This window comes from Chelon labrosus, assembly GCF_963514085.1.
Source record: "Chelon labrosus genome assembly, chromosome: 6".
Classification (NCBI taxonomy): domain Eukaryota; kingdom Metazoa; phylum Chordata; class Actinopteri; order Mugiliformes; family Mugilidae; genus Chelon; species Chelon labrosus.
The window spans coordinates 23,793,505-23,808,443 of NC_140342.1; the positions used below are offsets into that span (position 1 = coordinate 23,793,505).

A 14,939-nucleotide genomic window follows, 5' to 3' on the forward strand; every position below is an offset into this window, starting at 1 on the left:
AGGCAGATGGTCGTGATATTAATTCGCTTTAGTGAGTGGGAAAACAGTCATGGCTTTGTTTGTGAAAAGTTCCTCTTCTTCCACAACAACACTACAGAATATGAACACTGAACTGAGCTTGGCGACGCCGATAAACGTGCTTTACCCTTCTCTTTAAATGCCTCCGTCCGTAATGGGACAGAGATTTGCTCTGCTGTCCCATGAAAATAGCTCACTCAAAGTAATAACTAGCAGCCCGGCTCGAGGTTGAAACGGTTTGCTAACAGGAGTCATGTGAGACTCGACGCTGCCGCCGCCTCAGTTTGTCTCTGCTGAAACATTCAGCGCCACCAGCAACAAGAAACCTCTTTTCCAAGGTGCTGCTTTCTTGTTGTGCTGAGGTGGTGACAAAATGCGAGGGTGTGTGTGTTTGCTAACGTGCGCTGACGGTAGCAGTTTTTCCAACATGTATCGGTTCAAACTGCACGTTTCTTTTTAGTTTTCATCCCTCGCAAACACTTCAACCGAGGCCGTGCTTTAACGTCCCGCCTGGTTTTACTCGTGGCTCCCACCCGTCTACCCCATATCCCACTCTAAATCTCATTACCATCACTTTAAGTTAAGGTTCTTCTCCTGATTTTGCTGATTGGACTCTGAGAAGATTTGTGCTCTTTACTAAACAGCAGCGCTCAAGCTGAGGTTTAATCTAGGCGGGGATAAGAGACAGAGACACACTCAGGTACTTATCCTTCCAAAGTCTTCTAGTCTTTAGGTATTTTCATAGCAAAGCCATAGCCTCTTTATTTTCTAAAGCAAACGGTTTAAGTGCTAGATTGTGCAAAATATGAGATGTTTAATTAGTTGACAAGTGAAATCAGGTGTTTTCTCAACATTCATTTAACATTTGGCGGTCAAATGAGAGAAAAATGTGATTAAATGTTGTGTTTTGTTGCACCAACTATCAAAACCCACGACCCAAAATTAAGTTTACAAACTTAAAAAGCAAAGAAATACAAAATATTCTCACATTTTTGGTGCTGAAACCTGAAAAAGTGATTGCTTTGACTCGAGCAATTATTCAGTGATTAAGATTTTGTACATCAGGTTAGGCTTTACAAGTTTAAAAACAGAAATTTACCTCAATGCTTACAGTAGATGTTTTAACTTGAAGATACAAAGAAGTACTGGCTTTAAACATTTAATCAACAGCTGTCAGACTTGTTGGTGATTTACATTAAAACTTTGGCAGGACACGTGAAAGAGTGGAGGAAAAAACCCAAAGGGAAATGTTGAGCAAGTGTGACAGGAAACTAACTCTTGTCCAACAGCTCTGATGACTCAAGTACCAAAATTTCCCAGATAAGAAATATTTGAAGGTATTTTAACAATGCACACGCAATCAGACCTGCTGTTTGCTCGACGGTTGTTATTCCCACAACAGGAGAACATGCTTCTAATTTGACTTCTGCTCGGTGTTAAACGGTACACACACAGGAAAAAAGCTAGTTGACTTAAAAACGTGGAATTTGTAGTCGTTATAGAACAAAAAACCTTTGGTGACGCATCTTAAAGTTGAAGCCGTGACCAATATGTGGTTGATTGACATATGTTTCAAGCACAGAGTTCCCCAAATGTTTATCAAAAGGAAACACTGACCAAAACTTAGGTTCCTACCACCACACTCACCAGGCTGACCACAGCAACAACCGTGGCTGTTACTCTGACGTATATATATATTTTTTTGTATAATAAATAACTAAATAAATAAAGTATTCAAGGACTGGGATTGGACTCAGAATAACTTTATTGAGGCATCCCTACAGGAAACAAATGCTGAGTCAGTTCTTATAAGAATATTAGTCTGATAACACGACATTTAGATTCCATTAAGGGCCACGTTTCAGCTGAAACAGAGAATTAAATACCTTGCGCGCAATTGGGTACTCCTGCAACCAATCAGAGCCATTTTGTTGTAAACAAATTTAACACAACGGCGCTCAGATGACGTGTACGACTACAATTCCATCACTCTTCTGTCCGTTACCACGTAAAGCCCACCCAAATGATTGTATTGGCATGGCAGATCTTTGTCAGAACATAATCAGTTCACAACGGAGGGGATCCAGACCAATTTTCCAACTTCCCCACCACAAGTCATTTGTAGGCCGGGAAGTTTGTCCGTTTAGGCTACCAGAGAACAATGGGCGACTCGTGAATTGCCTTGTATGTGGACGAGATTTTGTGTATTGTCACAATGTCTTCAATCTTGACTGTAAAAACGCTGTAGAAATCTGCCTTATTATTTACATTGCTACCTTTTAATAGAGTCCACATGTCTGCAGCGTGAGGATTAGAACCTAGTCTTCCTCCTGTCATCTGAATTAGGAGGTCACAGGTTAACGAGGAAAGCTGCCACTTCTACTCATTGTACACCCGTCACCCAGACTAATGCCCGCTGTATTCTGCGTGTCGTTGGCACCAGACGTTTTTTTTTTTTCTTCCAATTTCATTTGGCTAATGGACTTTCCGTTCAGCTGATAAATTCGGGCGAGATTTCCCTCACCGCCTGTCAGCCTGAACCGGCGAGTTAATCTGGGGCAATATTATCCGTGCGGCCACGGCATCAGCCGAGTAATCCGGGCACTGGTGGCCTAATCACAGATCTTTATTAAGCTAATGCACAACTGAAGGTAATCAGAAATGCTGGAGTAACTGTAGATAATACCTACGGAACCTAGGTTTACTGTTCAGCTGTAGGCTTTACGATGACGGTGCTGTAAAACAGCTTCATGGTCAATGAAGTGGTTGTAAAAAAAACAGCATAGCTTGTGTGGGACGAAGGAAAATGGAGTCGGCGCAATCACTACGGGTTACAAGTGGCTCTTATGCGCTATGAGGTTGGTCTACTGCCCAGTTTGCTGCACCGCTACACAAAAAATAAAAGTGGAACGTTTTTTTTTTTCTTGTAGTCCAGTATGTCCAGGAATGATGTTGGTTTTGTAAGGCCGAGGTTTCACTGGACGTGACTCACAGATGTGGGATTGTAATTACGACCGTCTTTGTAATATCCTGCTACTCGTTCTGTAATATCCTGTAACTTCCTCCGGATCAGATGAACCTCAGACTGCAACACTTTCTTTGACGTCGTTGCCTGTTTTTTGTTTCTCAGTTGGGGTTAAGATTTCTCTCAGCCTCACTTTGTTTTGCATCTCGCGGGCACCTAAAATTAATTTCAAGTAGACCAAAGTCTACCCGTTACGCTACACAGCAAGGAGCCACATTTTAGTTTAGTCTACTGCTTGTGTAAACTGTAGATGGACACACACCCCGCCGTTCGCTGTTGTTTTCCTGACGAGCAATTTTGGAAACACCGTTGTCATCTTGGTAATACCTGACTCCACCGGGTTGGTTAAAAAAATGGTTACAGGGGTGGAGCTGACGCCAGGAAAGACAACCTCAAAGACGCTAGCCGCAATAATTGCAAAACCTGATATAATCTAAGTGGGTGATTATATCAGAATACACCCCTCCGTTGTCTGTGAAGGTTCTCAGTCATCCAGGTCATGGTATATCCAAACAAAGGTTCAAAAAAGGAACTGGACTCTCTCCGTTGGCATGAATGAAGGTATTAGCTATAGACACCAAGACTGTTTTTCGTAACAGGCTGTAAACATGGACATTTTAACATGGAAGTCAATAGAGACTGACTCACCTTTGGTGCCAGCCTCGAGTGGTCATTTGAGGAACTGCAGTTTTGTGGCTCTTCACTGTGTTGGCTTAATTTTTCACCCCCGCGAGGTTGCCGCTATGGTTTACCCCTAAATGTGACTGAGGACCTATTATTGGTAAAGAACCTTTAAGATTCCTGGAAACCTGACCAACTTCCCCGCCCACTGATTTTTTGTGGCGGAAAGTTGGTCGCGAGTCACTCCGTTGGGAATTGATTATGTGGAGTTGAATTTGTTTGCACTAAAATGCCTCCGATGGGTTGTAGGTCTGTCCCATTGCATGCCGAAGTATTTTTTTTTTCTCCTCCGGTGGTTGAAATACACCAGGCTACTGGCGTAAAATGACATAACATTTACGCGAATTGAGTTTCCAAAATGGAAATGGTTTGTTTAGTGTGACCAACGTTTCTAAACTTGACGACATTTAGAATCAGCACACCGCACAATTTGAGGCACTTTACCGGGATTTTATTGCGAAATGTTTTTCCTAGATCTCTCTACATTCCAGGAAACTGCAGTCACAGTTTCATAATGTCAGTCTGTTGTAATGTGCCTCCAGCGTTGCAGCAAGAGAAGTGTCAAGTCTCTATTTATAACATTTACAAAAACAGCTTTTACACACCACGAGGAGAATTAATAATCAGACATTTGTATGATTTAGTGAGACCAGGTTAAAGCCTGTCAACTTCTTTCTGTTACCATCTGACACCAAACACTTCATTAGGCGCACTAGTGAAAAAAATCTTAGCTTCATGAAGGTTATGGTATTTAACATGTGTTTAAAATAACTGAGAGAGCTGTTGATTCAACTGTGTTTTCATTCTGGAGGCTGTGGTTTGTAGAACTATTAAATAACATTGGGTTATACCGACTCTACCGACTGTTTCCATTATTTTGACAACCCCGTTGTAGTCAGTGGGCTAGGCTAACCAAAAAGAAACCGTTTTAGTGTTTAATCACATCCTCCAAAATGATCATACAGTAGAATTACCACCTTTATGAAGCTGTTTCAACATAAACTGAACGTTACTACAGTCATGAAGGAGGATTTAGTTCAGGATTTATGTCTTGAAATATCAATATTTGCATTAGTCATTAGTCATTATTGTTATTATTGTTATTATTTTACAGTTAATCTTATAGTTCTTTGTCCATTGTTTGTTTTACATTTACACATTATCTGCAGCAAAGTTTCCTTCAGTTTCCTACATGCCAGAAAAAAAATCTCACCAGTTTCCACATAAACGTCACGTCACGGTAGGAAAACGCACATGAAGCACATTTAGCCTCGACCACTGACTAAAATGGCGTAATAATAGGAACATGTGTTGGTACGACACAATACGATTTAATAGTATTACAAACCACAGCCTCCAGAATGAAAACACAGCTGACTCAACAGCTCTCTGTTACTTTAAACACACGCCAAAAACCATGACAACCATTAGTTTTCACTCATGTACCTAATGAACTTCACCTTCAATAAAACCTTTTGATTAATTAAACAGTTCTTGGTTTATTACTGTTTCACTCACGTTTCACCCTCACAGTTCCCCCATCTGAGATAAGATGTGCCTTTTAAGCCAAGGCTTGGCTCGGCGACGTGCTTCTGTTTGTCGCCCGTCAGCTGAGTTACGAGCATTTTTGAAATGTCACTCTGAGAGAGAGAGAGAGAGAGAGAGAGAGAGAGCTTCAAAGCTCCGGGCTGGTCAAGGTGTGCTGCAGCCTCACGTCATGTGGTAACAGAGAGAGTGTGTGACTTCAGCAGGAAACTATGCGGGTGATTCGACTAATTTCTCAACGGCAACACGCCGCTGGGCTCGCTGTCACTATCAGACAGAAGAGAGAGAGAGAGGTTTGAGTGGAAGGAGACGATGTGACTCACATTACTCCTCCCGTCTAATCCTATGTACTGCTCTGAAGCTCTGAGCTGGACGCTGTGTTCAGTTTCTGATTTGTTCTGATTGCATTAGCGGAGAATGAAGCTTTGAAAGTCACCGCTGTTTATCGGTTTTAGTTGGTGTTGCTTAAGGGATTTAAAAGTGGGAAGACCCTTTTTTTTTTTTTGATTTATCAATATCTCAACACATTCTTTTGCTGTTTTATGCAAATCTGGATCAAAGGCAGATGGACTAGTTTGAGTTTCCTTGAAGACGTTGCACCGCTTACTCAGCTCTGAAGGACTGGTGAGGAGTTTAGTGGGGGGTGCACACCTGAAACTAGCATGGCGTGGGTCTGTAATGACCAGATACTTACCTCTAATCGGAGGAAAATGTTGGAGGAGCGAGCCATTAATGTCCAGAGGGCGAAACTTCTTGGGGACAGAAGTTAAGACTGTGGTAGATTATATCTCAGTCCAGGATTTTGCAATTTAGCATAAATGGCTTCCTTTATGTTGTACGTTGTTCCCATCAAAGGAGTGTCCTTTGTCCTTAAGGTGCAGGTGGACTGCTCGAGTGTTTTGTCTTTGGGGTGGACAAGTTTTTGCCTCGTAAAAGTGATTTTGACAAAAGCCCGATTTGGTTATCCACATGTCATTTAATGTTTTATTAAGTTTTTGGGGAGACGTAGCTGTTTTTTATTTTCTATTTCACACATAAAAATACATTTTCTTGATTATTTTGTAGTGAAACTAAACGTACAGCCTCACAAATCCCATTTAACTGAGGCCAGTTGTTTCTTTATTTAATTTTTTTTGTCATACTGTGAAATTAAATGTGTGTTTGCCTGAATATAAGAGTAGTGGCAGATCAAAACAGTTGTAATAAAAAGAAGAAGGCTTTGCATGCAACATAAGTCCCCTTTTTGACATTATAGTTAAATGGTGTTCATAATTAGACCAGTAGCTGATATACAGTGTATACATGGAATATAAAATGACGATATCTTTTATATTTACCCAAAGCTCTTGTTTGTTTTCTCCACAGCTCTGCTCATGACGCCATGGTAATAAATCTTTTCCTCTAGCGGTGAACTGCCTGGCGGATAGTCAGAGGCACCATGGCAGAACTGCCTATTGCCCCGGGCGAGGTCTACATCGAGGTGGACTACGACTATGAGTACAAGTCCAAGGACCGCTTCATTACCATCCGGCAGGGGGAATGCTACATGCTGGTCAAGAAGACCAACGAGGACTGGTGGCAGGTGAAGAAAGAGGAAGGGTCTAAACCTTTTTACGTACCTGCTCAGTATGTTCGTGAAGTCCGCAAAGCCCTCATGCCACCTCCCAAAGCCCTGCCACATCATCCCGCCGCCACCGGAAACACACCTCCACAAAGTGGGCCTAGACTCTGGGTCAAACCGAGCAATCTCGACCTGGGACCTCCCGATCGGTCATTTGAGAGCAGGCACGAGTCCAGGCGCTCTCCTTCGGCACAAAACGCCTCATCGGGCCACTTCACTCCCCCGACTCCGCGGAGGGACAGCAACCACCATCACGCCCCCGTCTCTCCCAACGAGCACGACAGAGCTCTCGCCGACATCCTGGTCCAAGGCGGCGGCGGTGGTGGTTTTGGCCCACAAACCTCTCACAAAGGAGGGTCCAGCACTCTGCCCCGCACTCGAGCCCGATCCCCCGAGATGGTGAGGGCCCCGCTGGACGTGGACCGCACCCAACACTGTGACTCGGCGGGTGAGGAGAGGCGCACGAATGACTCGGAGTCTGGAGACGAACTGAGCAGCTCTTCCACTGAACATCTCCAGGTAAAGCCAAGGCCTTTTCATTTTTAAATGTCTTTTTTGAATAAATAACAGTTGGAGCAAATCTAAAACCTTTCTCTAACTGTGCAGCCAATGCACCTTCAGACATAACGCCAGCTGATTGCTCATGATCAGTGGCTTCTGTTGCTGAAATTCTTTTTGAAAAGCATGTGAGGAAATAGAAACCCGGTCTCAGCGGTGCTTCTCCTGGCTGTAAACCTTTATTTTGTGCACGTGAAGGACTGCGAGTTCATGTTGCGAGTGTTTGTTTGGTTTCACAATCCTTCCCGTCTACTAAAGGACACCTCTGTTATTGGACCTCTTAGTTAATCTGTCACCTCTCGTTTCCTGAGTTTGGATTGCGCCGCGATGAATCAAACACTGACGCAACCGCTGACTCGGTATGTTTTGCATTAAAAGGTTATCTGAAATTGTGTATGTTCACTTCCAAAAGCGTATTCTCTGAAAGCGGGCCCGGCTCACAATGGACCTCCTTCCTTCCTCTGCCGTTTAAATGGCAGCACAAAGGTCAAAGTTGTCAAGCTTGTTTTGGTTTTGTACACAACCAGTCTGGCTTTGTGTGCCAGCAAACACTCTGTGATTTCTTTTTCTCATTCTCGGTGGAAATATCACGACAAATATAATGTACCTGCCTTTGGTGACTATCTGATTAGTTTGATATCTTGTTTTGATTGGTTTAAATCCGGACACATAACATGTGAGCAGCTACTTGACCTTTTTCAATTTAAATCCGTGATCTGAATTACATGAATGTTAACTCTGTGGAGGATTTAAAATATATCAGCTATGGCAACACTTGAATAGAACGGTTTTTATTGTGCGTCAGAATCGATTCGATTCAGTATTAATCAGTTTAGACTAATGTTGTTGGAGCATCTTCCATGTGGCTTTGCTTTGTCGAGACCTCAGCAAGATTCCTAATGCATGAAAGATGTATGAAAACGGCGTGTATTTAAAAAAATAAATAAATAACGATGGAAGGATTTTATTAATCGATATCAGATCAAGATTATTTGAACTGTAAAATATCGATTTCTTTCTTTAAACCCAGCGGCAATGTTACAAAACATGACCAGCTACTTGTCACCTTGTATTTGCAGCACTGAAAAAAAGGCTTTTCGCCACTTGCTGCCATTGCCGTGTTAATGTAAAACTGCTGCGGACATAACTTTCTTCCTCTTTAGCTCATGTTACGTTCATTTCTAAAGGCGAGCACCGAGCTTCACCTCCAAGGAATGCAGGGCAAAAATGTTTGATCTGGGTTCACTTCGCCCGTGATGTTGTTGTTGTTTGTGTGTCCTCCATATCGGTGCAGTATCGGTGTCGTCAAGACAAGATTTATGAATACTAATCCTGCTGTGACTGATTGTCGTCCGGTCAGTTGAACCCAGAGCGCTGCTGCAGAAGAGCCGCTCTGAGCCAGGAGGTGGGCGTTTCCGTCACATGCCTGCGGATGTGAAACTGCTCCAGTTTCAATGGCTCGATTGTTTGTTTGTGTTTTTTTTATTTCCCTCCGTCCTGGCAGCATGGTGCTGGTGACAGCAGCTCAGGTGTGAGTCAGGACTTTATTAAACTACACAGTCTACCCTCAGAGAACATCTCTGCTCTCACATTTTGTTATTTTATATATGTGTTACCTTAACCTCTAAGAAATGATCAGTCTTAAAGGAGCAGGGTGAGGAGCATGGGTGAATATAAAAGCAACGCAGCAGAGTGAATGCAGGAAGTAGGGTTGTGTTTGTGTGTCCAGCTGCCGGGCCTTGTTCTTACTGCCAACTCATCCAGCTCCTGGTAAGCTACTCAAGTGAGCAGAGTGTTTCTCACGCTTATCGGCCACATTGCTTCTGACGCTGAGGCCCACTTTGTCACTACTTTTATCTTTAATCATCATATTTGTCTGACTTTTGTGATATCTCAGACACTGATAGCTGACTGGATTCTGTTGAAATCAGAAGGACTGTTAGTAAAATGTGACTGGGACTAAACCTACTACAGCAACCATGTCACTGCAAGACTTTCCACTATTATGTTCAGGTGTTAGAAGAGGTTAGAAGTTGTCCCACATTTGTATTTGGACATTTTGTACGTCCTGTTACCCCCACCCCTTACACTAGTTTGTACCAAAAGCAGCAGACGCATATCTAAGAGGAGACATGCTGCAACACAACCGTAGAGTTATAAACCCTAACAATGCAGGTGTGTTTGAAAAGAAGCAGCACAGACTTGTCACTGCATTAGTACTGGATTTCCTAGAAACCGATCTGCCACCGAGCCTTAGTTGGGCAACGGTACCAGCAGAGATATCGGATACCGAATAGTTTGATGCGTTCAGTAGTGTTCACTTTAAACCTCCTGGCCACAGTGGATTACACATCGCATTCACTGAAGCAGATGTTTGCCGCGAGCCACTGAAAATAATGGCTGTCAAGGTCTCGGTGTGTTTCAATTTGCTGCTTCGCTGCCTTCCCTCGTGCTTTTTGCTTTTCAAGATGCCTCTTCCTCCAGGATCACAGCAATAATGTGTCAGCACTGTGTGAGGAGATATGCTGTGCACTGGATGTGATAACCTAAACAATAATTAGCTAGACTTCTTCTTATTGTATGAGGGTCTTTTATCTTAACAGGTAAATTAGAAGATATTTACTACTACTAAACTGACTGGAGAACCATTGCTAAAAACAAAATGTAGGTGGTTTGTATGAATTTAATCATGTCTCTGTGGTATGTCTCTGGCTGTTCAGCTTAGAGAACCAGTGCATGAGAGGAGAAGCTGAAGTAATGAAAGTAAACAGCTTTGCAGCTCTTCCTTGTTTACTAGTGCAACATGCTGGTATAAAAAGGTATTTCCTTTTAGTGCAGGTACAGAACATACTGTGACTGCTTGTGCTTACTAGCTGTTAGCTGTGGTGTTTTCAGTTTGTTTAAGGGCAACACAAGCAAGGTGATGTATCCGTCGTTTACCTGTTTCAGCTTATCCTCTAGATCAGAGGGGTCAAACTCATTTTAGTTCAAGTGGTTTCAAGTCGAACCTATAAATGACTCTTTCCCATTGTTTTAGTGTGAACAAGTTCATTCATCCATCTTCTGTAACCGCTTGTCCTGAGAAGGGTCACGGGTGGGGGGGCTGGAGCCTGTCCCAGCTGTCATTGGGCGAGAGGCGGGGTACACCCTGGACAGGTCTCCAGTCTATCTCAGGGCTAACACAGAGAGGCAGACAACCATTCACACTCACACCTACGGCCAATTTAGAATCACCAATGACGAGTCTTCCTTTGGACGTTGGGAGGAAGCTGGAGAAGTACCCGGAAAGAACCCACGCAGACACAGGGAGAACATGCAAACGCCACACAGAACGGCCCAGTTGACCCATAGACTAGAACCCAGAACCTTTTTGATGTGATGGACAATTTCAACACATTGCTGTCTGTTGTCGGCTGGGTGTTGTGGGTGTCGGCTGGGTGTTGTGCTCTGTCCACTACTCTAACTAAAACAATGAACAAATTAAGTTAAAATCTCAGTTAAAGTCTCCTATGTGATTTTCACATCTTGCAAATTCATCCCCAAGTCAGACTAGACCCTCTAGCAGGCCGGTTTTGGCCCGTGGGCCGTATGTTTGACACACCCCTGCTCTAGAGGACAAGTGGACGTGTCGCCCACAGAGACAAACAACCGTTCAAGCTCAGAATTAAAACCACCAATTAACCTAAATGTCTTTGGACGGAGGGAGGAGTCAGTGCTAACCACCACCACACCACTGTGCTGCCCTTGAATTTTGTTTTTCCGTACCTTTCGATTGTTGGCGTGTCTTAGCTTTTGTGAAATCTGAAAACAGCAGCCACCCCCCCTACCTCAGATTTGCCAGTAACACCCACTCAACCCTGCAGACTTCCCATCCATCGCTCTTTATGACGGCAGTAATCAGCTAAAACCATCTAATGACTCTCAGCAGGATGATTGATTGGAGGAAGCACTTCCTCATTTCATCTGATTACCTAGCGCGGCAGTGAGCGGAGTTGGCACCTGCGTACGTCTCCACACTGTCACACTTTGTGTACATTACGGCGGCTAAACGCACACCCGAGCTTATTGACGCACATGCAGGGACACGCGAAAAGTTGCTCATTAGCATGGAGACCCATTTGTGTTCAGTTATGCAAAGACTCACGTATGAGCAGACCAATTTGTTCATCCGCTCGCTCACACACACACACACACACACACACAGTCTGAGGGATATGTTAATGGGTGTCAGACCATCTGCACCGCTGTTAATTCTCCTTCTCTGCCTTATTAAAGAGGTTTGTTATATCACATGTTGGCGGGAGGTTCTGAACTCTTTCAGGAAATTCCCAAATGTTTTAATCAGATGGAAACGGAACGGAAAAATAATTTAATGAAGCATGAAGCATGACTTGTTTAAAAGTCTTTTGCATTAACAGGATTTATGCATTCCTCTCCGCTACTGTTGGCTGATGAACTACAGCCAATACATACATTGCTCAGAGGCACTGTGATGCTTAATGTTGACAAAAAGGGGAGTTTAATTGATATTAAAGTTAATTTAGCATTTTAAAACACCTTTTCCCAGGCTTTCTGCTCTTATCGTCTTTCCAGCTCGGTTATTTTCAGTTTTATGATTCTTTTTTTTTCTTTTTTTTTTTAACCTTATCGTACTCTGTCATGTTTCCTGCCAGATTGTCTGCAGATTACAGCTGACCCTCTGTCACAAACCCACTTCTGTTGCATCTGGGTCGCCAGATGACTGCCAGCACAAGGACGCATTGTGTTTGTTGGCACTGCACCCGTGATGTTTTCATTATTCCTTGTAGGAAAAAAATAAATGATTTCCCAGATGTTTTGTTTCAGCTAAAGAAAGCTACAAAATCATAAGAAAGTCACTGTGATAGACTGGCGACCTGTCCAGGGCGTACGCCGCCTCTCGCCCAATGACAGCTGGGATAGGCTCCAACTCCCCCACGATCCTCCAGAGGACAAGCGGTTACAGGAAATGAATGAATGAGTGAATTTTACAGCAGATAATCAAATTTTTCGCATTTTTTTAGCTTGACAAATTATAGAAATGTTGATTATTTTCTTTAAAATTTACACATTATTTCAGCTTGTTGGCTATGTTTACACGGACAATACTTCTTCAACCTGATGTTGATGTTTATTGATGCAAACGTGCAGAGAGAAACAACCAGATCAAGTGTTTACACGGTTATTAGGAGCTAATAGTTTCCTATTTAATGGATTATTAAAGCTTTACAGCACCCTTCTCAGTCTGTTCTGATCGGGCTGGTTACATTAATGTGATTTTTGGTTGAAGTTAATATCTTGTCACTGTCTATGTTGTGGATGCGGCCACATTTTGAGATTCAAACCTCAGGAAAGCGTCGCAGGTGTCTCTTTTCGTGAAACTTCAGCAGCTCATTTGGGGCGAAAGCAACAAAGTCTCAGTGGATTATCACAGGACAGTGGTGGTGTCAGCTTGTATCCTCATCACTAATGTTAGGAAGCAGCCCTGTGGGGCTTTATAGTACAGTTCCCAACCTGAGACACACACACACACACACACACACACACACACACACACACACACACACACACAGGGCTTCCGGCTGTCTGAGAGCTCTACCCAGTCCTTTGTGTTGTGTTTGTCTCTTGTGTAACAAGAACCTGGTTTGACACCCTTGTTTTTTTTCTTATTCTTCTGCCTTCACTTCAAAGTCACCTGCTCCGATTGACCTGACTCAACTTTATATAGACACATAACAAATAACTTTTTTTTTTTTTTGTTGTCAATAAAATCTTCAGTCCCACTTTACGTAATTTCTGTCAAACGCTTTAGAGATAAACTTGTTTTTCGCTGATTCAGCGAAACAAAATGCACAGTGCTCGCGTCGTCCCATTGACAAAATAAATGCCTTAAATCCAGTACCGCCCTATAAAGCCGTCCCTCTCATTGATTCACAGTAACTCTTGCAGTGACCTGAAACGACCGGGGACTTTTAAAGGGAGAGACTCTCGGCTAAAAATAGACAAATGTCTGTTGTGTGTGTGCTCGGATTTTAAAACTCGGTAGTTTACTTGATACCGTTTGATGAAGGGTAATAATGTGGCGCCTTTGATTTAGAGACAAAGAAGACACTCTGCTCCTCACTTGTGTGAAGCTTTTCTTAATCCCCTTGGCAGCTTCAGTTGGATATCTGTGTGGGTCTGTGTTATTATGTCAGCCGCAGCATCCTCGATGTGCAGAGCGGCATTATGGGAGGGGAGGTCAAGCACTGTTTGTGAGCATCACTGAGCTCCGTGCACTCCCTCCCTCCCTCTCTCCCTCTCTCTCTCTCTCTCTCTGTTTATGTAAGAATGTGTGATTGAATTAGCGCTGGTGTATATGAGGGTGTGTGTGTTTTAGCGCGGGAGGGTCTCGGAACGATATTATCGTCTGGTCCGCCACAGTGACATGTCAGTCAGAGAGAGAGAGCTGGTGAATAGGCAGAGGCTGCTGTGTTTCCTCTGCACCGTCAGTGTCCGCGTCAGCACCGCCGAGACTTGTTTCCTCTGCAGCGGCAACTCGGCTCCAGGACAATATGTACCCAGATGAGAATGAAACGGTAAGACTGCTCCTTTATCTGTGCATGTACTGACTGCAGGGACACTCAAATGTCTTTTCTTTTATAACTCCACGCACATATATTTATTTATTTATTTATTTATTTATTTGCCATGTCAGCAGAACCTTCTGCATATTCGGTTCTGTTAAAGTACGGCACAGCGTCTGATCCTTGTAGAGTGTTAGGACTCAGCTCTGTCAGGGGAAGATCGAAGTAACATAAGATCAGATTTTATTGGTTTGAGTGAAGGCTGTTATTGTTTTGGGTGGTCAAGTGAAATAAACTGAAAGGGCGACGCTAAGGCTGGACAAGAGAGCGTTGTTAAATCAAAACTAAACACAAGTCCTTCTCTGAAACAAAAATCTCAAAAGCAAAATCTAATTCCTTACTCAAATCTAAAAAAAAACCCACGGCGGCTCCTGAAGCTTGCAGCCTGTTAAGTTGCAGGAAGCGCACACATGCACACATGGCACTGTTGCACAAGTGCCATCTCTTTCAAACTTCATTTGGCAACACGCTGCTGTCTTTGAAGTGTTTATCCCTCAAGTTGATCTGCAAAAATCTTCTCATCATCCACGCGCTATACTGTCTCAGCTCTGTAAATCCATTGTTTTTATTAGTCACTAAAGCAGCTTGGGGCGGACCTGTGCTCATCATCCAGCCGTTCGGCGTGATCCATAAACATCGATCGCTCGGAGTCCGGCTACTTTTTTTTTCTGCAGTCTGTAGGAACGAAGGAGCCAGCCAGAAGGACCAGACGGTAGAGGTTCAGTTTCATCCCGGGATGTTTGAGCTGATGGTGGCATGCGGCGTGGTAGCTAAGAGGATGCGCTAAGCACTTGCTACGGTTCATTACATAAGCGCCAGCTACGTAACATTTGTTTGGACAGCTGGC

At 43.4% G+C, this 14,939-nt stretch overlaps 1 protein-coding gene across 3 annotated transcripts in view; it reads left to right on the top strand.

Annotated features, from left to right (window-relative positions):
• Positions 1-14,939, top strand: part of LOC311489656 (rho GTPase-activating protein 12-like) — a 55,394-nt gene that overhangs the window by 2,789 nt on the left and 37,666 nt on the right. For all 3 annotated transcript variants that reach the window (XM_084546837.1, XM_084546838.1, XM_084546839.1), the window contains exon 2: positions 6,635-7,409. In XM_084546837.1, the coding sequence (XP_084402963.1) occupies positions 6,708-7,409 (702 nt within the window). In that variant the 5' untranslated portion in view covers positions 6,635-6,707. The remainder of the gene's footprint in view (positions 1-6,634; positions 7,410-14,939) is intronic.